Consider the following 26230-nt stretch of genomic DNA (forward strand, 5'->3'; position numbering starts at 1 on the left):
ATAAGAATTTCTTCTTTTTTATCATTTTTATGACATGTTGAATTTTGTTTGTTTTCGATGGTGATGGTATTATTTGGAATGCATCGTAATTGTGTTGATTAGGGAATCATGATTTTATGTTCATTATAATTTTTTTTTAATTTGTTTGTCGTTATTCTGGGTAACTATTGCCTACACTGCAAAAGACCAGTGTGTCAGGAACATTCAACCCCAATCTGCAATGACTGCAATTAGATTCTTCAGTATCACAAAGTCAAAATAATTACCTCCAATTTTTTCAGATTTTATGGTTTACGAAACACATTTATTATTAATTTGTTGTGGCTCTACTTTTCTTAAGATAGTTAGGACATTGGTCTCTACAGAATGAAATAATGACCCCCCCACACACACACACACAAATGTATATATTTGTGTTCTTCATATATTATTGTCATCTACTTTCTTGGGGAAAATAAATAACAATAAAGTAAAAATAAAAACAAATATAAATAAGGCGTCCTGATCCGAAAACAGTTTATAAACTCGTTCATTTCGTCTATACCTCGTTCATTTCATTTATACCATGTTCATTTACCAGGCAGCAGTGTGAACCAAGAGACAATAGAATAGCTGCCAATATTTTGGAAGTCAAGACAAAAAAGTAAATAATAAACGGGAACACCTGCGGAGCAAAAAAGCAAAATAAATTGCACAAGCGAACGATAAATTTAACAAAAAACAAAAGCTAAGCGCAGGAACCGTTACAATGGCCATCACACATAAAGGAATATAGTTGAACGACACACGAACGAAAAAGTCACCTCAGTAACAATCTCAAACTCACTTGCAGAAGTGAATGAGTATATACAAAATAAAACGAGATAATGTGTGTATTTGTGAAATACATTAGGGTGACCTAGCACTTTTTAAAATATCATTTTATTTGATCGTGATATGCTCAGCTTTGCTTCGTCATGAACGAGCATTCGAATGTGTCATAAATCTTGATGTTGTCCCCTTCCTGCTGACCTTGAATTTATTTCTTCACCACAATGGATTCCAATATTCTATTTCTAACTCCAAAATAACTTCGAATGTGTTCAAATACTTTACATTCTCTGATAAACTATTCAATATTTTCCTTTTAGTCCTCATTGTATTCCATCCTGCATACATCGTAGCTCTCCAATTAAAGTATGACATGGATAAAACAACATCGATACATACATATACTTTCTTCGATATTATAATGTACAAGGACTGATCTATGAGAATCTTGTTAACAAAAGACAACCTAACAACATAAATGGAGGAGGAGGAAGTGGAGAAGAACATAACATACACAAGAACACTAGAATGAAGGGGACTGCAATACCATAAGGCCTACATTAGATAGTTCTATGTCCATTACCCCCTGTCATCCTCATCAAGTTATCTAACCTTTCCTAACAACCGATGGTTTCAGCACTCACTACAGTTACTAAGTCTACTCTATTCATTGACCACTTTATGGGTAAACCAGTTCTTTCCTTCTTAAACTAAATCTGTCACATTACTGTGAGTCCTGCTCTATTGTCAGAAGAAGAGGTAGATGAAGAAAAAGATAGAAGAAGAAAATTAAGAAGAAGAAATACCTTCCCCTGGGTAAGCAATGCACACCATCAATAAAACACCCTTTGGAACGACCATTATTTATTTATTATTATTATTATTATTTATTAGGTATCCATGACTGGTACCTGCATCTGATGGTTCTTCAAGATGGACGAAAGAAAGCATCATTGTCTTGTTACCCGTCTTGAGGGAAGACCAACTACTGCACGATTTTTTTTTTATTCTTCTTTTTAGTCCACAGATGAACAAAGGCCTCAACTTTTTTTTCACGAATCACACGACTATGCTAACACTTGCCACGTTACTTATACAACCTTCTCTATTTCCTCTTCCTCTTGCACGCTTGCCATCACGAGGCATCCAGTCAGCAACACTTGCACCACAAACCATTTTGTGTAAGATGTCATAGGCTTGCTTAATTCACTTTCCATATTCCTATTTATCTGTCAATCCATTGTTGCATTAGCAGTGTTTTTCTTCGCTATCCTGCACACTTCACCAACCCACCCACCCCCTCCCTTCCCCTCCCCGACTGACTGACTCGGCGCTCGAATGACGTCATGGGACTATAAATCTTCCTCCACTTGCAATGCTATATCAACAACATCATTCGGATAGTCTTTGACGGGCCAATGGGCAGCAAACCATGCAAGGTTGGCATGTCCATTTGTAAGTGAAGGTCACGCGAAAGAGAGAGAGAGAGAGAAATATCTTGCCGTCAATACTACCTTCCACTTGAAAACAATCATCACCTACCACATCAAACTCCACCTCCTCTGGGTTGAGGGATAAGAACAGAGCAACCGAGTTCCCTAGTGTCATGAAAGGAAAAGCGACGAAGACGTCCTGAGGAAACGAGGGCTTTCCAATCCACTTCCACTCTTGGATGCAAATACCACAAACGACACAAAATATGTTACACCCGTCACTAATATTGAAATGTAACTAACTCAGCTTCGGTCATGACATAACTAAAGACAGCTAAAATTCGCTATTCAGCACCTTTGTTTACATGTACTTTATATCTTTTTTTCACTTCCTCTCTCTTCCGATTTTCAAATTAATAAAATGATTACGAATGTATATTCTGATCATGTTCATTCCACGGATTAAACGCAATACACGACTGAAAAAAAACCGTATTAACTTTTTTAAACACCATTTATAAATTAATCAAAGTTAATACAGTTTCATAAAAGTTATGACAATGTTTCACAAGAGGATTATTTCTAGCAAATAAACATACTACTTGGTGATTTGACGACAAAAAGTTGAATTGAAAGTATTAGGCCCTCCCCCCTCCCACAACACACATCTTGTATAAATTCACGCAACATTTGATCTAAATTCATCTTGTTATCTATTTATTGTTATACAAAGAAACAAAATCTATTTGATCTAGAATTACTCAAGTTATTCATTCCATACAAAATTGCATTTTATTCTCTCTTGGTCATATATACTCGTACATCGTCGTCGGCTGCAGTAAAAAAAAAAAAAAAAAAAAAAAAAAAAATTATATATATATATATATATATATATATATATATATATATTTGCGGAACTTCTCTCGACGATAAAAAAAAAAAAAAGAGAGAGAGAGGCTTCGGGTTTTTTAATATCAGCCGCATGAATGTGGAATTATAATATGCACAAATATTGTTGTCTGGGAATGATACCAAAACCTGAAGCTACCTAACAATCAATCAACCAACACCTAAAACTACCTACAACTAACGTACACCTAAAGACCTACCTACCAACACCTAAAGCTTATTACAACCAAAACCTAAAACTACCAACTAACTAATCAACACCTAAAACTACCTACCAACACCTAAAGCTACCAACCGACCAACTCCCCACCGGAAAAAACAGGTTCAGTACTGCACACCGGCAACTGCCCAAACTGGTCCATCCCGTGAGTGACTGGTACACCACTAAACAATCTAAACCAAACATTTGTACGCCTGTCATGCGCATGTGTGTGTGTGTGTGTGTGTGTGTGTGTGTGTGTGTGTGTGTGTGTGTGTGTGTGTGTGTGTGTATGTAACTACAGAGGGGGAAGGAAGTTGCGTGATGCAGCCGACAATCAATTAACACGAAAGGTCCCTCTCATGCAACCTTGTTTGAGAAAAAAATATTATAATCATCTTCGTTGAAGGCCAGGCAAGCTCAATAAGCTGCCCTGCAGTCTAAAGAAAGCAGGTTAGTCGCTAGGGAAAGGAGAGGAGAGAGGAGAGAGAGAGAGAGAGAGACAGAGAGGAGGGGAGCAAGGGAAGGGGTCAGCGTTCCTTAACTATCACAGCCTACTAGATCCCACCTCGATTGCGAAGAAGCCACGCAACCTTGTGACCTAATCAATGGAAGCACATCAACGGCCGGCCGATCTCGCAGGGACCAAACAAAATTAACAAACACTGCACAACAGCCGAGAACCTAATTAATGGGAGGGAGGGAGCGAGGGAGGGAGGGAGCGAGGGGAAGGTTCCTCAGGAAGACCCATCCGAACCGGTATCTACTCCACTGGCTCCCTCCACACCTCCATCCGGGACTAGACCCCGTTTCTGGGGTGGTGGGGGAAGGTGGAAGAAGGGAAAGGGAGAAGGATGATAAGGGTGAAGTGGGGGCATGTGAAACAAACGGACTAGCGAGACACTTCAATGCTTTCCTACAGGGTATATCACGTTATCACAAGACGCACATTACATTGTGTGTTCATTTCGTCAGTGTATATTGAATGTTTTGATTATGCTTCAAGCACATGGGCGCCTCGAGCGCCCTGTTGACACAGACGCTGGAACCATTTCTTACACTCGCTGGTTTCATGATATTATCAAAGTCTCCTGAACATCAACAGCACCAGCATGGCATCTGGTGGTGAAGTAAACAACTAACATAATGGCGGCAGTCACTTCGAAGCTCATAGTGGTATTCTTATAAAAAATATATATTTTCTTATAATCTCGTATAAATCCTTGGAAGGGGAATATTTATATAAGAAAGTTAAGAATATCATCGTAAGAATCTTACGGTGGTATTCTTAAAAAAAAAATCTTTCCTTATATCAATCTTTCCCTTTCAAGGATTTATACAAGTTTTATACAAGGATATATATATATATATATATATATATATATATATATATATATATATATATATATATATATATATATATATATATATATATTTAAGGAGAATACCATCTAAGAATTCAATTTGTGCCCAGGCAATTTTGTCCCCATGTTTTTTCATAAACATAAAGTCATGGATTTTGTCATCTTCACAAGGAAAACGGAATGTCTGTACACCTCTATTTTGTACTGATGCACTTGGAACGGCATCAGTGTAAAAAGACAAGAAACATATGCATCCACTCATTATATCTAATACCATCCAATCACTATCAGTATGAAGGATCGTCCCCCTACCATAGCGAGACAGCACCTCTTCAACAACCATGATAACATTATCATTAGTATCAACAATATAAACAATAATGTTTGTTACTATTACCATTTACAACTACAGCAACAACAATAATAATAACTAATAAACCCAAAATACAAGGGAGTTGAGAAGGCAAGAGGCATCATAAATACACCTTATATCTGCAAGTAATCATACATCTCTTTCCCTCTCTCTCTCTCTCTCACACACACACACGCACACGCTTACCTGTGCTGGGGGAGATTGCTGTTCAGGCGGTGCATTGTCCCTGTTCTCCTTGTCCTGGTGCCGTTTGTCCTTCCTCCGCCGAAGCGACTTCCTCAGCGACCTGCGCGCCGCAGCAGGTCCTCGAGTGAGGTGGTTGTGTTGGAAGTTGTGGGTGTTGTTCTGTGGGTGCTGGTGCTGCCCGTTCTCCCCCAGGGGCTCGTGGTGGGAGGCGTTAGCTCCCATCTTCGTGGCGGTTACTCCCACTGGTCGTAGACACCCACGCTGGCTGGGTTGTCTTTGGGTTATGCTTTAACCGCTTCGACCCGGTCGATCTGTATTTCCTTCAACCAGATACCCCACAAATAAACACACCCGATTCACTTAAAATATTACTAATACACAGAGACACTGTCTTTGACGATGTGGTGCTGTCACTGTTATTCCTGCAAACACTGGAATAATGCACACACCCTCAATGATGCTTGTATGAGAGACAACACGACCACGGCAGGAGGGGCCAGTAAGATTGCTCCACGACTGAGGATGACCGACGAAGTGGTCAGCAAACACCTTGACTTCCGACTTGCCTCAGAGCAAATGGGTCAAGATGTTTCTTATTTTCACACTTGGGTTCACAACAATAAATGGGTCAGTGACCCAACTCCCTTGGCATTCAATGTTCAATTTGGGTAACAGTGTAATCTCCTGTTCCTAACAGTGCCTTCACATGCCGGGGCACTGCCAAAGTGATTTAGATTGATTTGCTTGTATGTATTATTTTTGCGGTAATGTCTATTACGTCTTCTGCTACATTAAATGCACTGTAGGAATAAGCAAAGACAAATCAATACCCTTGTAACTATATACACAGGAACAGCGATTATCCTTGGTAACAAATATGATTACGACGATCATGTTCAAACATGTAGTGCTTATGTCACTGGATTTCTTGTTTATTCTTTCTGGAATAATCTAGACAAAAACCCGACCCAAAAGAAGAGACAATCAACGAATGTGGAAATCTTTCAGACAGTAATCATCTGAAGGAGCAGCAGTTAAAAGAAATGCAGAAAAGAGGAGAGAAGAAAAGGGAGTGGGTGAGGAGGAGGGGGAAGAGAGAGGCGGGAAGGGTGAGAGAGACTTAGTTTTTCGGATGATAGCTCCAAGGTCGGTATACGAACCAACCAAACTATGGGCAACTCTGATCTTTTTTACACACACACACACACACACACACACACACACATACACACACACACACAGTCGTTCACCCTATCCTCTTGCTGAAGAAGACCGTAACGGCTTACAGTGTAACGGAGTTTCCAGGCTAGCGTCTTCGCGAAACTTCGACGAAAACCAAACCAGCCAACCACGTGCATGCATGGGCGCATGTGTATCTTCGTATATGCCTGAGTGACAATGCATTCATGAAAATACAAATAGGATATAAAGAAACCAGAATTTACCAAAATATCTATGAAATGTCACGAAATAACGTTAAGCAAGAGGCGGTCGTGAGATGCTCAGAAACGATATCGGCGACATGACGTAGATGTCAAGAACTGCCCAATCATTGTTCTATCGCCAAGGAAACTGTTTATAGGCCGTTTGTAATGTTTGGCACAAATACACATTAGACAATACTGTTACGACGTGTGTGTGTATGTGCGTGACACATTCACTTATTCCGCTGTGGCAAGCCAAGTAGGTCAGTGTGAACTCTAGACCTCCCGCAGATAAAGTGCAAGTGTCAAAGAAATTCACCCTGCAGATGGCGGGAGGAAGGGAGGGGGTGGGGGTTATTCTAAACGTAAAAAGGCCTCTAGCAGCAGCAGCAGCAGAAGTCCTTGCCGCCAGAGTCCTATGACAGGCTCCTACGGGAATAAGAGATCCTGTGCCCCCCCCCACCACCACCCTCACGCCTTCCATACAGGGTGATACTTTTCCTTCTTCCGTGGCTGTCACTTGACTATTTCACTCTTCTCTCATCGGTGGCTAAGAAGCTGGTCTTCGTCAATTCATGCCTTACGTGCCTTGTGGTACATTTCCTCTTCCTCTGCGTGCCGCCAGGAGATTTTATTCATTCCGTGTGCATGAATGGAAACTAAATTAAAAACTAACGGTGGTATTCTTAAATAAATATTTCCTCATGTAGTGTATAAATCCTTGAAAGGGAAATATATATATAAGGGAACTTTTTTCTTTAAGAATACCACCGTAAGAATATTACGGTGGTATTCTTAAAAATTCTTTCCTTATCTAATATTTCCCTTCCAAGGATTTATATAATATTTATATACAGAATTTTTAAGAATACCACCGACTCGTCCACACTGGCCTCTCACAGATTGGCCTGTCATCTCAGTCTAGAACTCTAAATGATTTGACTGACTTTCATCCATCAATCTAAGATTTAGCATCTTCATATCCATGTGCGTGCGGTTTTTCAAAGCCAACGTTCGAACTCGCTTTATGCATTTCGCAAGCAAAAACATTTTTGCGATGCACCACGGGGACGATCCCGCCGTTATACGTTGAAACATGGGGGCCCTCAAATAGGTCACAGTCGATGAATAACATGCGGTTGGGGGCCCAACTGAGGGGTGGTCTGGGTCCCGTGGCCGCCAGTGGCCACTCAACCGTCCTTGACGTCGCGTGTAGGCCCTTCTAGGCCCTTCTCCATGTCCGCTGCCTCTTCCGCGCGTTTATGTTCTTCCTGGTCGGCGGAGCTAGCCTCCACAAGCTACCTCATGTAACGCTAAAGTTTCATTTACCGAATATTTTCATTCTGTTTCATAAGCTAAACTTTTCTCAAAATTTCTTGGCTTTAATCTTTAGAGTTTCTGATTGTCCTCTCGGTCTTCACGCTTAAGTCCTTCCATGGTTTTGTTGGCAGATTGTGTGTGCGTGCGTGTGTGTGTGTGTATGTATGAGAGGGGGGGAGAGGGGAGTTTATAGCTTTCTCTTACACCAGGCCACAATCTTCAGGGTCATCGTGGGTAGAAAGTCCTCCTCACAAGCATGAGTATTACAATATCCTAAATAGGCCTACTGCACGTGGTTATATACACACCCAAAGCCCTACACTTTACATAACGCATTACATGCATGCTTGGACAACCGCGTATGCGCATGTGCGTTCATCCTATTACAAGCTCATGTTTGTACATTTATGCTTGCATGCGTGCAAGACTGAATGGAGCAGAGAGCGGCTCTCCTTGCATGTCCCCAAGGCGACGTGCGGCTGGTCGGGGTCAGAGAATCGACGCTCCAAGACTTCCCTCCATCGAGAAACTGTGGTTGGCTGCCTGCCTATGGCCTCCACCGACAATAGTCCCGCCCTCGGCTCTTTTTCGTCTCGTATCTTGTAAAACCCGAGTGAGCCGTCTGCATTGAACTTTATATCACGTAGCGTCATGTCACTGCTCCACTGCTGGCAGCCAAGCTGCATGCATGAAGAGGTGGGGTGGGGGAAGGGATGAATATTCTTCCGGTCATCGGTGGCTGCGTCTCGGGAGGGCGCGAAACAGCAGCAGCAGCGGCGTCGGCGGGCGACCAAGCCGTCACTTGGCCATAACCACTACTTCCTCAACGGTAACATCTGCCCACTCCTTCCTTCCTTCCTCCTTCGTAAGACCCCATTAAAACCTCGTGAACTTCAAACAGCAGTGTTTTCCACTTAACTGGCAATACATTCTAAACACCCACACACACAGAGACCTACATGTCACCAAAATATGAGTAGCATTGCATCCCTCCCGACGTGTATTAGACTCGTACGTGCATCTTCATGTCCTCGCTTTCTTCAGTCATCATATTTCTTCATGTGGTTGGGTTATTTTCGATTTCGCTTCGCTTGCCGCTGGCCCAGGTTCGAAACCAACTACTACCGGTGACTGCTCCTGGTGCTGGCAGTCTGAACACATAAGGCAAAGGTGCTGACTTAATGGGTAATCACATTGGGCTTACACGGACTTCGCCAACGCCGTCAGCTGGGAGTTCATTTGAGTAAAAACGACTTCGGTTACAACATTTGATTTTTCTAACCTCCAAATCTAAAATGATCTTCGCGTCATATATAGCAAGGCTGAATGATGAACTAAGAGACTGTACGAATGTTAGCCATATTGTTGAAACGTTCTTAGAGATACTTAGGTTTCTGCAAGCGAAGTCATATTCTTGCTATTCGAATGAAGGTTGGAGGTAGGATGTGGGAGGGAAAATAGCCCAGTGTGACAACCCCATTAGGTCGCAGGTAAACGCTTCCTGTTTTCTTATGATCCTGCTTCAATTGAGATTTGTTCAAGGCTTGTTCAACCTTTTCAGTGCGGACTGTGTGTGTGTGTGTGTGTGTGTGTGTGTGTGTGTGTGTGTGTGTTCCACCTTAGTTGAATAAAATCTCATGTGGTGCAAGGATAAACCTATTTGAAACGGTGCAAAAATAATAATCATAACAATTTAGAGACAGGCTCACAATGTCAATTCCACAACATGTCTAAACCATATGTAGCTTGCATGAGTATTACTAGTATGCGTCATTCTGCTTTCTATAACAGAAAAAACAATCCAAGGTCTTACAACTGGCGATTTCTACTGGTCAGAAACCTCACACATATATGCAAAAACATTAGTCATGGGACTGGGTAGGGTGGGCGGCGCCGGGGGGGGGGGGAGGGCGGAGTATTATGTCGACATTTATTTCGATTTCTGGGGGAAATATTCTTAGTGTGTACCTAGTTCCATCGATGCACACATAATATGCGAACACATGGATATGCGCACGCATGTGCCTATCAAGCGTTCACAGAAATCTAACGCGAACAATCCCGTCTTTTTTTTATATTAGTTAAACCTGACCACTGGTTACGTGTATGATCATTCGCCCGGATATACGGGATGCCGTTGACACTTACAATGGTGGGCTTGGTTAAAAGCAGCCACTACATCCACCCCCGAACTCCACGCAATTTATGCCTGGCCACCATACAGGGCGTCTGCTATTTGGGGCCATCCATGACGACAACAATGCGACGGGCAGTCTTCAAATCCTTTCCCACGCTCTCTTCCTATATGCTCTTCCCAGCCACTACTCTACGGAATGGGATAATTCGGGCCATATCTTCTGCCAAATCGTAAAACGAGTCCCATTATGTTTATTACATTTTCATCGGCACAACTGTAACCTTACACTAACCTCTGCCTGAAAATGAAGTCCATATTCACGACGCAAAGATGCAAGAACATTCATCGCGTCCATGCTACTAGTTCACTAGAAATATGAAAAGTTGTATTAGCATTTCCTCCCTCTCTCTCTCTCTCTCTCTCACACAGTCTCCATCTTATCCTGGACACAGTACACTTTCTTTGTCCCTGTGTATCCGTATCCGTGAAATGGATCGCGGTCCGTCTCGTCCAGGGCGTTGAGTCATGCCCTACACTCCCTCCCTCCCTCTCTCCCTACCTCACTCTTTCGCTCGCCAACTGCTCCGCAGCCAATATCCTTAATACAACAGCAAAACTTTGGGGGGTATTACCACAAATACCTGAGCGACATGTTACGAACATCCCTTTACCGAAATTATAGAAAACTAAAACAATTTAAGTGCTGTACAGAGTTTCGTATACGATCCACAAAACGCAATGTACTGATGTACAGTGTTTGTAGGCTGGAATGTGGTTTTAAACTCAAAACCATCCAATTGTTCTTTTCGAAATCACCGAAACATTTTTCTCGGCTCCGCCATTCCCCAATTTTGTACATTTACCCCATTAAGGACAATTTACACCAGTTTACCGGTCTGTACTCCTGGGCACTGTCGAGATTTAGACTTGGGTGAGAAAGTCTTATGGTGTGCGTACATTTGAAATAAATCCCTTCTTCCAATTTCTAATTCAGAAACAAGATATTTAAGACGAATTACGACATTTTGCTTCTTCTTTGTTACCAAATCCCACCAGGACTGCACTTCAGATAATGTCAAGAGGCTTGTTTCCTTAACTGTACCCTTCTCTCAGTCCCTCCCTTCTTCAAGGATTATCACACTGGGCTATTTTTCCTCCAACCTCCATCCGAATAACTAGAATATGACTTCGCTTACAGATATCTAGTGTTCTCTAGGAATATTTCAAAATTATCTCTAACATTCGTATATGTTTACAATCTCTATGTTCATCATTTAGATTTGCTCTATATGATGGAAAGATAATTTGATATTTGGAAGTTTGAAAAATCAAATATTGTAACCGAAGTCGTTTTTACTCAAACGAACTCAACTGTAGGCGCTGGAGAAGCCCAGTGTGATCACACCTTAAGCGCCAGAGGTTTGACTTAACCCTAACTCCAGGTCAAAAGTTTCTTTGTCCGCATTGCCTATAATGCCCCTACTGTTTGCCCGTTACCAACTGGGGGGCCTCGTCTTGAACTAAGTGCGTACACGCATACACACACAAGCACACACACTTTCTTGGCTTCCACTTGCCTCATTTCATTCACTTTCGTTTTCAATCTTTCATCCCTTTTCATACATTTGGTGCACAACTTCACACACCTAGGAGAACAGCTAACCTTTCACATACCGCGTTGGTATTCGTGCAAGCAATCTAACGTATGATATCATGGTTGTGAAATCTATCACGAAACTATGGATTCCAGTCGTCAATACATTTGGCAGCACGCTACGCACGCTCGCCGGCGTGGACACCGACAACGAGTTGGAGCCTCAACCTGCTTCGCTTCATGCATATTTTTTGTCAAATCGAACGTGATTATTCGATTGCATTTAGTTTAACATATTTCCAGTTTAGCAACCATATGTTATCGCTCCGTATTTACGAATGATACTACATACAAACGTAGGCTTTTTTAAATATAATGACAAGTAAACAATAACACAATAGTTATGTTAAACAATAAAACAGCACGACTATCTTACAGGGTTCACATATTGACGAAATAAATTGTGGCTCTCCGCATACATGCAAATTTAGATTACACCCCACAAGGACACATAAGCACGAGGTTGTTGATCTCCGTACAGGTACCAACGGAAGGTACACCTATCCACGGGATAACATTTTAATTTCTATTCTGGCTGCCGTCAAGTGATTTTATTCAGTGTGGGGGGGGGGCACGGCACTTTCCAGTAAACTGGTTCCAGCGGGATAACATGCACGAATAGTGGCTATCTCGATGCAGTCCTGCATTCGTTCGAACGAAACCCATCTTTGAGAAAACGAACACACACGCTATCGAAAGCTCTTGTTCAAAGTTCCTCAGCCTTTGCAACGACACCGCCCCCCACCCCCACCCACTTCCAGAATGTCACGCCAGCCCAATGCACACTTTACAAGTCTTTCCAACTCAATCTAAATATTTACCTTTACTGTTAGCTTAATCTGTGGCACAAAACGGCGATATTCCGTTGATTATGCGGCGCAGAATCTGCATAATATGGTTTCAAGACATAATTGTTTAAACTTTTTTGGAAAAAAAAAAAAAAAAAATGTAGTTCCCATTTTCCTCTCCCTTACCACAACACCCTATATTTCCCCTTAATGAGCCCCTCCCCCCCCAAATATCATCCCTGAACCCTACGAGGTACCTTTAATGATTCTGACCTGACGAACACCATAGCTATTTCCTTTCACGGGGCTCCCTAACACCTCCACCCCCTCCCTTCCTCCCCCTCCGTGCCAGGTGACACTCGCCTTTCGGTTGTCGCATGCGTCACCAGCTCTTTGTTTCCACCCCCATGGGACTTCCCCCCCCCCTCCCCCTCCCCCCCAACCCTCGGAAGTTAAGGTGTTACAGCCTCGCCCATTTAAATGAACACTTTCCCGTGATGATAAAAAAGTAGTAATTATCGTAACAGCATCTTCAAAATTACGCCATTTTTACTTTGTTCTGGCAAATAACAAACGACTCTATTCAGCTAAGGGCAAGATGCTTTCGAAAGAAATTATTTTTCCCTCTTCTCTTCCCTACCTTTCTGCCTTTTGATCCTTCATTACTTCCAAAATCACTCTAAATCCTCCTACTACTTTCCCCACATATCAGTCTCTTATATTTTCCGACCCACTATGTGTAGTCAAGTCTAGGTAGTGTAGGTCCCAATACAGTTAGTCACAGGATCATGACTTCACAGCTACATGACTTAAACGACATGCTAAAGTGAAATACTGCTTGATTGTATATCATGCTCCTACACTCCTCTCCAGATCTAAAACATCAAGGATGTCGATACTAAGCAAAAGCAACAAGAACAAGGTGAGAACGGAAACAGGTGCACAGTTTCCCTGCACCTCCTGGAACAGATTTCAACACCCCGGGTCATGAGACGCTGTTTCTAACAGTCACGTTTCTTTTCTTTCCCAGTTTAATTTCTCTTAGCTCTAGTGTACTCGTACATTTGCCCTAACACTCCCAATGAGAGAGAGAGAGAGAGAGAGAGAAAGAGAGAGAGAGAGAGAGAGAGAGAGAGAGAGAGAGAGAGAGAGAGAGAGAGAGAGAGAGAGAGAGAGAGAGAGAGAGAGAGAGAGAGAGAGAGAGAGAGAGAGAGAGGGGGGGAGGGGGGAGACTGATGCAGACACTGACAGACTGAGACCGGAACTGCCTGCCTACCACTCTGCCCTTCGTGCTCCGCCTCACCGCAGGAGCCGTCGCACTCGACTCCGTTCAACGCCACGCAACGACTCTCGCCCCACCAACGGCCATCACTCCTTCCCCCTCCCCCTCCTCCTCCTCCTTCTTCTTCAGGTATCCTTGCATATTAAAAACGTTCACGTATCACACAAACCATGACCACTCCCCTTGTTCGTCGTAGGCCTTCAAGAACAGCCAGACAATCGTGCACTCCAACCAGGAAGCATATTTCTGTACTGTTACAGATATTTGACGGTTATCAAAGCAGCCGATCACCGATTTCCAAGACGACATGACGCAGTCTTGACGTCACTGGCCAAAGGCCATCGCATGTACAGATTTCCTGATACTTTCGGAACAATTATTTCCTAATTTGTAATCCTGCTATAAATATGATATGACCATCTTGTGGTGATTTATTTATTTCTTAATATATTCTAGATGACCATTACTGGGAAGTAACTTCGTTTCATCAACTGACTTGAGTACCGAGATCCACTTAAGCAAGTCTATCTTTCTTTCTGATGCCCATTTGAAACATGTTATCAACACTATTTATTATCATGAAATATCGTCCGCGTTGACGCAAGGTAAGCGCAATGCGTCGTTTCCACCGTTTGCATTTTGACGTCTTCTGGACAGAAATTAGTTTGGATGGGTATTGACTTATTTGGGTTGGTATCTGTATGCCTGTCTTCAACTTCACACTAAACCCCGATTCAAAAGCGTGCAGGTCCCGTACTCGCTTAGTTGTGGATTCGAATTCCGCACTTCTCTCCGATTCCTAGTACTGTTTGTGAATCCAAAGCACATAGGAGCAAATGTGACGGTTTGGGCCGAAGCTACTCATCGCCTCCCGGCGTAGGCTCCTCACCTTCCGTCCGGTTCCACAGTTGCCCCTCCGGACCCGAGTCCCAACATCGGGATGGATTACCCGAATCCGAGATCACGTGACGTGCATACTCGGCAGTTCCGCGACCCGAACGAGCGAGCGAGCGCCGGCGGGGGAACCCATCCGCCGTGCACGAGAATGAATTTCAACGAGTTTCCAAGAACGCGGGGAGAGTCTCTTTCAGTGGAAAAACATCTCTGTCGCAAGAGTTCCGGTTATCATTAGTTGGACTCGAAGTCCGGGAGGCCGTGAAGAAACGCGCTTAAAGAGAGAGAGAGAGAGAGAGAGAGAGAGAGAGAGAGAGAGAGAGAGAGAGAGAGAGAGAGAGAGAGAGAGGCACATCCCGCAAAGATTTTTTCCCCCTGATGCAGCCATCAGCATTTTCTTCAATCGTGATTAAGTCTGCTTCGCGATGCGTAGCGGTCGTTTCCCTTCCCCCTTGGAATAATGACGACGACGGCGAAGACGACTCTTCCACCATCCGGCAGACCACCTCGACAGACGACGTCTCCTTCCTGCAACACGAACGCCAACAGAATTCTGAATACTTGAGCACACTGGCCAAGCGTGTGTCGATATGAGTCCATTCTTGCTTGTCCAAGTCTTCGCCGTTTACCTTGAGCCTTCCTCCTTAATTTTTTATTTATTTATTTATTTATTTATTATTATTATTATTACTATTTTATTTTTTATTATTATTATTATTATTATTTTTTACTTTTCTTGGGAAACACTTTTGTGTCTTTTGCTGACTGCGCATCGTGCTGATTCACTATCAGTACTGGATGGGTATTTCTTTAGCTCCAGCTCCATCGATTTTATCAATTTCCATGGCAAACCTTTCTCCCCTACTCGGTTATGGGAGCGATATGATCAATCTCAAACAACCCAGTCCGTACTGTATAGCACCAGTTCTATTGTGCCTTTTTTTTTTTTCCTGTGTGGCCCTCATTACGCTGGCATAGCTCTATTCCATTCATCTCCGTGGCACCCTCATCTCCCCCCCTCCCCCTCGGCTGCTAGGAAGGGGTCAAGTGCCACTTGTCCCTTGCGATAGAACTAATCTCTCCCCAGGAGCTTTGAGACGTTTGTCTCACTACGCTAGTGTGTCTTAGGTTGTTAGTAGCTCCTGGACGTTTTAGTTGCCAGCTCACCTCTCTCTCTCTCTCTCTCTTAGCCCTCCACCCAACGCTGGTGTCGTCATCGGAAGCGTGCTGGTCTCCCATTTGCTCAATTGTGAGTCCGAATCCCGTAATCCTCAGACTCCTCACCTTCATCCAACCTCGTGGCTTGACCTGCCACTGCTTATCCCATCGAGTAAGGGAACACTGACATGGTAACTACCTAGTGTTGGCCTTATGGTCTCTTGCAGTCTCCTTCATTCTTATGAACTTGCGAGCACCCCCGACGGCATATCCATTTCAGTGGGCAGGAAGCCTTCCTTGCGTAACTTAGAGCCAGCACGAGCAAAGGAAATTGGATTCGGTTCAACACTTTGAAGGCTTCAAGCTTCGTACACACACAAAGGTTCATAAGGCGCCGTGTGGGGGTTCCCCACTTTTGGAAGGTTTCCGAGGTAACGTTCCTAAATAAACATTCGAGGTAACGTTCCTAGATAAACGTTTGAGGTGCCGTTCCTAGATAAAAGTTTGAAGAAGAGTTCCTAGGTAAACGTTCGAGGTAACGTCCCTATATAAACGTTCGACGGGCCGTTCCTTAGTAAACGTTCGATGGGCTGTTCCTAAGTAAACGTTCGAAGGAGCGTCCCTAGAAAAACGTTCGAGGGAGCGTTCCTAGATAAACGTTCGAAGGGCCGTTCCTAGATAAACGTTCGAGGTAACGTTCCTAGATAAACGATTATTATATCTCTTCCACTCAACGTCTTGCCAAATTGGAAGAAGCCCTTACTGTGTACAACAGTAGCAAAGTTAAGTTCTCAAACTTTTTTCAAGCCATTCTTGTTAATCAGAGAGAACAAGTTGGAATGTCTATTTTTTCATGTATTACTATTCCGTCACCGCTAACCAGCGTGTCTATACTTGGGGGACAATATCACTCCCAAGTTTTGTAGTTTTAGCGCTGATAAGGAGAGTAGCAGAAAAAGGGAGGGGTAGCCTAAGATTAGATATCATTACACTTTTAAGAGAGAGAGAGAGAGAGAGAGAGAGAGAAATAGTCTCCAATATAACAAGTAAAAATTAATTAATTAATAAAATAAATACATAAATAATGGCGCATTGGGAAATCGTCTCAGGTATCACTGATACATTTACGTGACACCTACAACAGCGGTCCCCTCGAAGATTTCGTTTTGGCCAAGGATACAAGATCTGTGTTCTGCTTAGGTGCTCTACTGGACACGTGTGGGGAGGAGGAGGAGGAGGAGGAGGAGGAGGAGGAGGAGGAGGAGGAGGGGGAGGAGTGCGGAGTGGGGAGGCATGTGCAGTCACTCAAGGCCTACTCTCTCACTAAACTACTTTGTGGCTAACAACTCCCCACCTCCCTCTTTTGTCTAACAATTAGGTTCGACGGTAATTACTGTCCTTCAATGAAGGACCCCCTTCTAGGGGATGGGTGACCTGGGTCATGACCCCACCCCCTGTCCCTACAAGGTCATATCCTCAATGACCCTGCCTGACATACACACGGACACCACATCAGTGCCAGTAAAGTTGGCAGCCACTCCCTCCAGCCCCAGCCACCCCTGGCATCCAGCCAACACAAGAGAGATGGAACAGGGAGGGATGGGGGGCGGGGGTGTAATAAATGGAACACTTAATTGTGCCGTCCAACGCCTTCAATACGTCGACGCCGTTTTGAAGCTTCGATGCTGACTCGTTCTAAACGATTTTATTCAGCTGTGGAGAGAGGGGAGGAGAGGGGAGTGGAAGAGAAGAGAGGAGAAGGGAGTAGAAACGGGAGGAAAGGAGAGTGGAATAAGGGGAAGGGAAGAGAGGGGGAAGAGAGGGGAGGGGAAGGGAAAATTGGGGGGCAGAGAAGAGGGAGAGGGGAAGAGAGTGGAAGAGAAGGGAAGAGAGAGGAGGGGAAGGCAAGAGGGGAGAGGAGAGGGGAAGAGAGGGGAGGAGAGGAGAAGAGAGGAGAGGGGGAGAGAAGAGAAGGAAAGAGGAGGGGAAGGGAAGAGAGGGGAGGAGAGGAGAAGAGAGGGGAGCCGAGGAGAGGAGAAGAGGGTCGACTCTAAACTAACTGGGGATCGCGCCTTCCTCTCTCCAATTCCATCCCGAATCGAATCGTCTGACATAAACCAAAACCACATGCTCAAAGGATCCTGGTACAGCGGATAGCGCCTTGGTCTACAAACTCAGCGGTAAGGAGATCGGGCCCCACCCATACAGGGTGGCACTCCTCATACTGTGGCTGACGGCAGGTGGTTCTATTCGTCTCCAGGGCACCTCCACCTCTTTCCCCCAACACCCTGGGTAGCCCAATGGAGCCTATTCCCCTCAAACACCCCCTTCCGTACCTGTTTGTCTTTTTCCTTTCAACCTAGCTGTCGTCAGGCTATTCTATTCCACTCCGTGGCACCCACCTCCCCTCCCCTCATCCTCGGTAGCAAAGATGCTAACCTTGTCCCACACACACGGACTCCCACGTCGCTAGCAACCGACTTGACAACTGCTCGGACGGGCTCTCGAACTGGAAGAACACCCAAGACTCTCTCTCTCTCAGCTGGACACTGAAGCAGCCGATCTCCCTCCCTCCCTCGCTCACTTTCTCCCCCGTCTGCCTCCAGGCGAAACATATTTGAGGTCATTCTACCCGACCGACCCACCGCCTCCCTGCCTACCTGCCTGCCTGCTTGTCTATGCCTACTTGTTTGTGTTTGTCATTAGCCTGTCGGTCTGTCTCTCTGTCGCCTGTCTGTCTGTTTCTCTGTCGCTTGTCTGTCTGTTTCTCTGTCGCTTGTCTGTCTGTCGAGCTGCCGCCTGTCTGTCTGGCGAGCTGTTGCTCATGTGTCTGTCGAGCTGCCGCCTGTCTGTCTGTCTGTCTCTCTGTTGCTCATGTATGTCTCTCTGTCGCCTGTCTGTCTGGCTCTCTGTCGAGCTGTCTGTTTGTCGAGCTGCTGCCTGTCTGTGTCGAGCTGTCGCCTGTCTGTGTCGAGCTGCCGCCTGCCTGTGTCGAACTGTCGCCTATGTGTCTGTCGAGCTGTCGCCTGTTAGCTAAGAGGCCACCAGCGGGAGAACGCAGACAATAAAAGTGGAGCTGTACCCGAGTAATTCGAGCTGACGATACTAAGGGAGGGGGGAGGGGGGAGAAGGGGGAGAGGAGGGAAGGTGGGGGGAGGGGAGGGGGGAAGCAACCCGACCCTCGTGGTATCACTTTGCGTCCTTTACTCCTCCTATTGTACCGTTGCTCCTCCTCCTCCTCCTCCTCCTACGGGATGGCGTGCACACAGGGACAAGCTACATGGCCGGGTTCGTTCCCTCAACACTCGCAAGTGCACAGTGAACTCACTCACTCACTCACTCACACTCACAAATATCCACACACAATTAGGTGGCAAGATACAGAACCCCACGAACGTTGCTCTCCTGTATGCATTTGGGTAAATACAACAAATACACACACACACACACAATTGGGTGGTATGAGACAGGACACCTCAAGCGATGTACATTACAGTTCGGTACATACAAACGCACTAAATCGCTCGCGCACGCATGCACACACACACACACACACACACTTGGATAGTAAGATTAAGTGCCCGACAAACGTTGCTCCTTTCTTGTATAATACAATTAGGTAAATACGATTAGTTAACACACACACACGTCTCGTGGCGCAGTGGTTAGAGTTCCTAGCCGCCAGTGCGGCGGTCCAGGTTAGAAACCAGCCCAGGACTGAAATAATTTCAGTATCGCTGTGTTGAAGGTCGTTACCTCCAACTCTCGTGGGCGAGGAGTTGTGTGCGTGTGTGTGTGTGTGTGTGTGTGTGTGTGTGTGTGTGTGTGTGTGTGTGTGTGTGTGTGTGCGTGTAAGGTCACAGCATTACGATAGATCGGCTCTCTTCCGGGAGGGAAATAGCTGTCGATCACGAGTGCAACACGTGATCCAAGACCATGGTGAACCATGTTGAATCACAATTGGATAACAAGATACAGTGCCCGACAAACGTTGCCCCTTTCTTGTATAATACAATTAGTTAAAACACACACACACACGAATACCTTCGCATCGTATATCAACGCCCCCCTCCCCCCTTCCCGGTCATTCCCTTCTCATTTTCTGCTGCACCATTTCGCATGCATTCCCCTCCTCCATTTTTTCCTTCTTCGGAATGACAGACTAGCCCGAGTTCGATACGAGACTGACCGCGGAATTTGCGCAAGACGTTGGTCTGGCTTCGCACTTCCCGTGCCCCCTCCCCCCCCGGGGACCCCGAGGTGATGACTTTCAGGGCGCGGAGCTCGACGCGACTTTTCTCTCACTCGGCCTCCCTCCACCATAGGATCTGCCCTACTGAGAATATCAGGGATGGAGGAGGCGCTCTCTCTCTTTTACACACACACGTGTGTGTAAGGTCACATCATTACACGTAAGGTCAAACAAGTATGCGAGGTCTAGGCTCTAATACGGGAGGACTCTCTCTCACACACACACAGTAAGGTCACATCATTACACATAAGGTCATAGGAGTATGCGAGGTCTTGGGCTCTAACCCGGGAGGATAACAGCTGTCGATCACGAGTCCAACACATGATCCAAGACAATGGCGTGAGGCACACAAATAAGACAAGTAAGATAAAACAAGAGTGAAAAGAAAAAAGAAAAGGAACAAAACAAAACTAAAATGTGTCCGAAAGTATAAATTTCCACTTAGAAATATAGTTCTCCAATGTTTGATGAAAATTTAAACCAAGCCAACGGTATAAAAGAATTCAAGCAAGTTTTATCAAACGGAGGAAAATAGACAGGACCCCACGAGTACTGCTCCAACCACATGCACTACAACTAGGTACACACACACACACACACCTCGTGGCGCCGTGGTTCGAGTTCTCGCCTGCCACTATGATGGTCCGGATTCGACTCCCGCCCAGGGGGCTGAAATAATTTCAGTATCGTGGGCGGGGAGTTGTGTGTGTGTGTGTGTGTGTGCGTGTAAGGTCACAGGATTACCCAAAGATATACTGTGAGAACCTGATTCTCACGATCTCGTCACGACTTTGCCTAAAAGCCCTTATCAAAAAAATAAATGTATGGGCATCACATGACGGCCCTTCTCTAAAAGGAACTAATATATCACATGAATGAAGAGACCCGGTGTAATCGGGCAAGCCAGCCCACGTTGTGTAGTGACTGTATCTATTGACCAAAAGTTTGTTAGGGCTGTACCCTTAGCCAATCATGGAAAAAAAACAAGACAAACTGTACGGCCTTAGAGGGAGGTGCGTAATAATTACCGAGGTGTCTGCCTAGTATAGGCCTTATGGTCTCTTGCAGTTTCCTTCATTCTAATGTTCTTATGTCCTTATATTGTAAAGACAGAAAGAAAGTCAGTCGTAAGGCAGCTGCTCCGAGCATGGTCAAGACAATTAGTCTGATTTTCCACTCCCATACACAATGCACGCACTCCCACTAACACTCGTAATAAACACAGAAACCTGGACCACTCTTGCCCTAGCGATACAAAGTTCGCACCCTCCGGAGGTCAGAGCCCTTGCTCTTCGGAGGAGCGTAACAATACGAGCTCTCAGCTCCCATCCGGGAGGTTAATTGTCGGTCACGAGTCCAACACGTGATCCAATACCATGGTGAATCACACACCCACACACACATCACGGGCATAGACTAAGTTGGAACGGTGTATGACTTTGAGGCAGGGTACGGTAAATTGGAGAGTAGGAGACGGAACCCCACGAGCGATGCTCCTTTCATCTATACAATTAGGTAAACACACACTTACACACACACACACACACATATATATATATATATATATATATATATATATATATGTGCAACGTAGACCAATTGGAAAAAGAAACTAACGAAGCAGAGCGCTTTCGTATATTACATCTTCAATGGACTGAAGATGTAATATACGAAGTTTCTTTTTCCAAGTGGTCTACTTTGCATAAATGAACACACGTACCCATGTTCTTATTAGCATATATATATAATATAATATATATATATATATATATACACGCACTATGTGGAATTATGTTATTTGGTGAACAAAGGATTAACATAACCTTTTTTTTTCCCTTCGTATGACGGCGGCGTCAATAGCCTTTGTCACGTCACTCCCGACCTCGAGTCAACGGGAATCACTTCCGAGATGTCAAGGCGATGACGTCACAGCCGGTGACGTCATGTAAGACAAGAAAGGCCGAAGTGAGACCTGAAGAGTGACTCAGTTCTGGTAAATCACAAATCACACATACTCTCCATCACTCAGCAACTTCTCAGAAGTACAGAAAATCACGGACACCGGAAACACTTTCTAACAGCTTGGTACTTGAAAAAATAAATACACAAATAAACAAATAAATAAAATAACTACATTGGAGATTCCTGAAATTTCACGGCTTCCCAACAGATTACTTTTAATAACATATGCCACTGCGCTGCGAGTTGTTACTCCAACTCTCGTGGGCGGAGAGTTGAGTTTGTGTGTGTGTGTGTGTGTGTAAGGTCACAGCATTACCAGATCGGTCATATACGAGCTCTGAGCTCTCTTACGGGAGGAAAATAGCTGTCGATCACGAGTCCAACACGTGATTCAAGACCATGGTGAATCACACGCACACACACACGCGCGCACACACACACACAGGTCAAGGGCCCTTATGGGAACCTCGAGTGGCCCTCGATTTGCAAGACACGTAGAATATTCGAGACTTGGAAGTGTGACGACTTGAATTAATCCACCAAATCCCGCCCCCCAACTCCCCCAAAGCAAAACCTTCATCAATGCACAACCCGCATAAGACCCGGTCAATTCTCTTGTATATAAACTGCACATACTATGCATGCTCAGTCTAGGAATCCAACGGCGAGTACATATTATGATGCTAAAATTAATCGGACTTCATGAATGCTTAACAAACATAAGAAGTGTAATTTTCGTGCATACATGTTTTGTAAATAGCATACATGTTTGCTTCGGGAATCCAACTGTGAGGGCATGTTTATCATGACAATGCTAATCCTTCATCAATGCATGACGCATAAGAGCAAAGTAATTTTCTTGCATACATGAAATTACATTCCTACGTTGTATATAATTCATATATACTCCCGCCTTCTATAATTCAACAGAGGATATATTTCCGTCAATCGTTCGTATTACGATATTTTAACGACTTTTTCTTTTGCGACAAGAGAAAAAAGTAGAAATGTACACAAATGTATTTGTAAACTAAAAGGAATTTATTACAACTTCATTTTTTTTCTTATGCAAGTGGACGAAGCGTATAATATTTCACTGACACGATAAAATATGGCGGATAATTACCACGCCATGAAGATATCTTCTCGTTTTATCGTTCGTGCTACTAAATCATACGACACTTTCATTTGCATTACACGATAAATAGATAAAAAATATTTATGAGCGTAATTTCTCTTTTCTTTTTACATGGGCAGTGAATTCCTGTAACAACTTTTTTCGTTTTTATTAATTTCTTTGTTCATTAGAGAAAATGGAAGTATCGTATCGAGGTCCAATAATGAAAGAAAATGGAGAAATAACGAGCCCAGAATTCGTAAGTCGTCTATTTTTCGAACATCGCTCCATTACGGGGCTATCACACTGGGCTTCCACGGGCATCACCAGCGTCGACAGTTCGTTTGAGTAAAAATGATATCGGCTACAATATTTTATTTTTCAAATCTCCAAATATCAAATTATCTTTACGTCATTTATAGCAAAGCTGATGAACTAATAGATTGTATACTCTTGAAACGTCTTAGAGAAATCTAGATTTCTGTAGACGAAGTTATACTCTAGTTATTCAAATGGAGGTTGGAGGTACGATGTCGGAGGAAAAACATCCCAGTTTGATAACCCCATTAGCCAGACAATGACGTCAGCCCCATTTCCGGGGATGAATAATGTGTTGGGGGAAGCGTCGATGCATCTCCGGCGCTCTCTGGCAACGAGGGAGAGCAATGCCCCCCACCCCCCAAATCACCCCTGCACTCCCCAAAATCACCCTCCCACACACACCCCAACTATCCCCACCCCAAAATTACCCCACACACCCCAAAATCACCCTCCCACACACACCCCAACTATCCCCACCCCAAAATCACCCCACACCCCAAAATCACCCCCACAGACACACCCCAATCACCCCCCCACACACACCAACCCCAAAATAACCCCCACACCCCACCCCAAAATCACCCCAACACCCTAAATCAGCCCCACCCAAATTCACCCCACGACCTACGTCACCCCACACACCCCAAAGGTCATATTCCAGAGGCGTGACGGACGTGTCACTTAGGTCACGTGACCCCACGTGACACTACGTTACGTAAACAGCTTCCCCCGTCACCTCTGCGACGGCGCCGCCGCGGAGGTGTGGCCGACTGTACAGGGCCAAAATTCTGTATACAGACCCTTGGTTGTGCTTTAATTACTGCAACAACAGCAGCAGTTCCATGGCCATCAAGTTAACTCCCCTCTCCATCCTTGGACGAGAATAAATTTAAATTCATTTCCGCTAACCAGGACCCATGGATGGATTAAGACGGCACTGAGCACTGGAGAGAGAGAGAGAGAGAGAGAGAGAGAGAGAGAGAGAGAGAGAGAGAGAGAGAGAAACGATGGTAACAATGTCAGAAATATCTTATGAATATCAAAACGTTTGTATATTTTTCAACAAAAAATAAATTTAATTTCCTTAATGAGAGAGAGAGAGAGAGAGAGAGAGAGAGAGAGAGAGAACGATGGTAACATTGTCAGAAATATCTTACGATTATCAACACGCTTGCGTGATTTTTTAAAACAAAATAATTAAAACTGGGTTACCCCACTTCAAGCATGAATTGAAATAAATAAATAGAAAATAAATAAAAAATTATAATTTCCTTAATGAAGATCGGTTACCTACACCCCCAGCATGTAGTATTTGCGTTACCGTTACCGGTAACAAAACAACGTGTATGCTCACCACACCACGCCCATATAACAGTAAACCCTTTCACACAACAAGTTCCAGAAACGCGTTGCTACGATGCAAAATATTCATCATACGACATGTTTGCACTAAAAACAAGCCTTGTGTTTTCCTCTCCTCGTTCTTTTTTGTGTCAGCAAGCATCCGCCCACTTCCCCCCCCTCCCCCCAGGTCCGCCCACGGAAACACAACAAATCACCCACGCCCCTCCTCCTCTTGTTGTTCAATGGCGACCTACACTTCCCTCCCTCCCTCTCCCTCCCGACCACTCAACCCTACGTCGCTTCGCGTCGCTGGCCTGACTCAATATAAAGCGTTTCTGAATCAACCAGGGTTCCCCGGAACCCTAAGGTTCCGCAAAATGTCCCTAAGGTTCCGCAAAAAGTCCCTAAGGGTTCCGCGAGAACAAGTGAGATAAGCTAATACACTTTTGATTTTTTACTGAATTTCATATACGTAATATTAAACACGCACGACATATTCTTGGTTATTGTAGTAATTTAATACATACATCCTATCTAACCTATTATTACGATGAAAATAAAATGAGAAAGATATGGTATATGTGTTTTTTTTTGTGCAGGGGTTCATTGACACATGCAATTTATTTTAAAGGTTACGCAAGGGTAAAAAGGTTGAGAAACGCTGCTGTATGGATAAAACGTCCCCATTCGTTGGCCTCAAAACAGCTTTACATACAACTGGTAGTCTGTCACTCCAACACAAATGTAGTTACACCAGAATAAATGAATGAATGAATAAACAAATACATCAATTTTGAGAAACAAATTTCTAAAACTAATCGAGTAAAGTAGGGACCAATGAGACAGTTTGGCGACTGTGTCAGGCATTTCTGACCACACGGGAATGTAGAATGCGTGACTCACTGGACATAGAAAACGCCACCCATCGTGTCTCCTTCATTAGTGTACGTTTTCCTGGATGCGATTATAGTTCAACGATGATCGTTCACGACTGAATTAATCGTCAAATGATTGTCTAGAGCACTAATTCTTTGATTCAGCGACTATAGTGACAGTCGCTCGAAGCAAAACAGCCCCAATCATTCATAAACAAAGAATGAGTGCTCTAGACAATCGTTGGACGATAATTTTTGAGACGTGAACGATCATTGTTGAACGATAATCGCACCGAGCAAAACGAACCTTTATAGCGGAGACACTGGATCGCACACAAACGCGCACGCACGCACACACACACACTACAAGCCGGCACTCCAACACTGGTGGGCAAGTTGTGAATGTGTGTGTTTATAAGGTCGCAGTA

General features: G+C 44.3%; 1 protein-coding gene across 6 annotated transcripts in view; it reads right to left on the reverse strand.

The window, feature by feature from the left end:
- Window positions 1-26230, reverse strand: part of numb (NUMB endocytic adaptor protein) — a 137726-nt gene that overhangs the window by 40056 nt on the left and 71440 nt on the right. For 4 of the 6 annotated variants that reach the window (XM_076209722.1, XM_076209725.1, XM_076209723.1 and 1 more), the window contains exon 2: window positions 5275-6074. The exons of 1 other annotated variant lie outside the window; for it this stretch is intronic. In XM_076209722.1, the coding sequence (XP_076065837.1) occupies window positions 5275-5496 (222 nt within the window). In that variant the 5' untranslated portion in view covers window positions 5497-6074. The remainder of the gene's footprint in view (window positions 1-5274; window positions 6075-26230) is intronic. One more of the 6 variants, XM_076209721.1, reaches the window with a different exon arrangement.

Source organism: Oratosquilla oratoria, chromosome 26 (genome assembly GCF_046742065.1).
Source record: "Oratosquilla oratoria isolate Oo_2021 chromosome 26, ASM4674206v1, whole genome shotgun sequence".
NCBI classification, from domain to species: Eukaryota; Metazoa; Arthropoda; class Malacostraca; order Stomatopoda; family Squillidae; genus Oratosquilla; species Oratosquilla oratoria.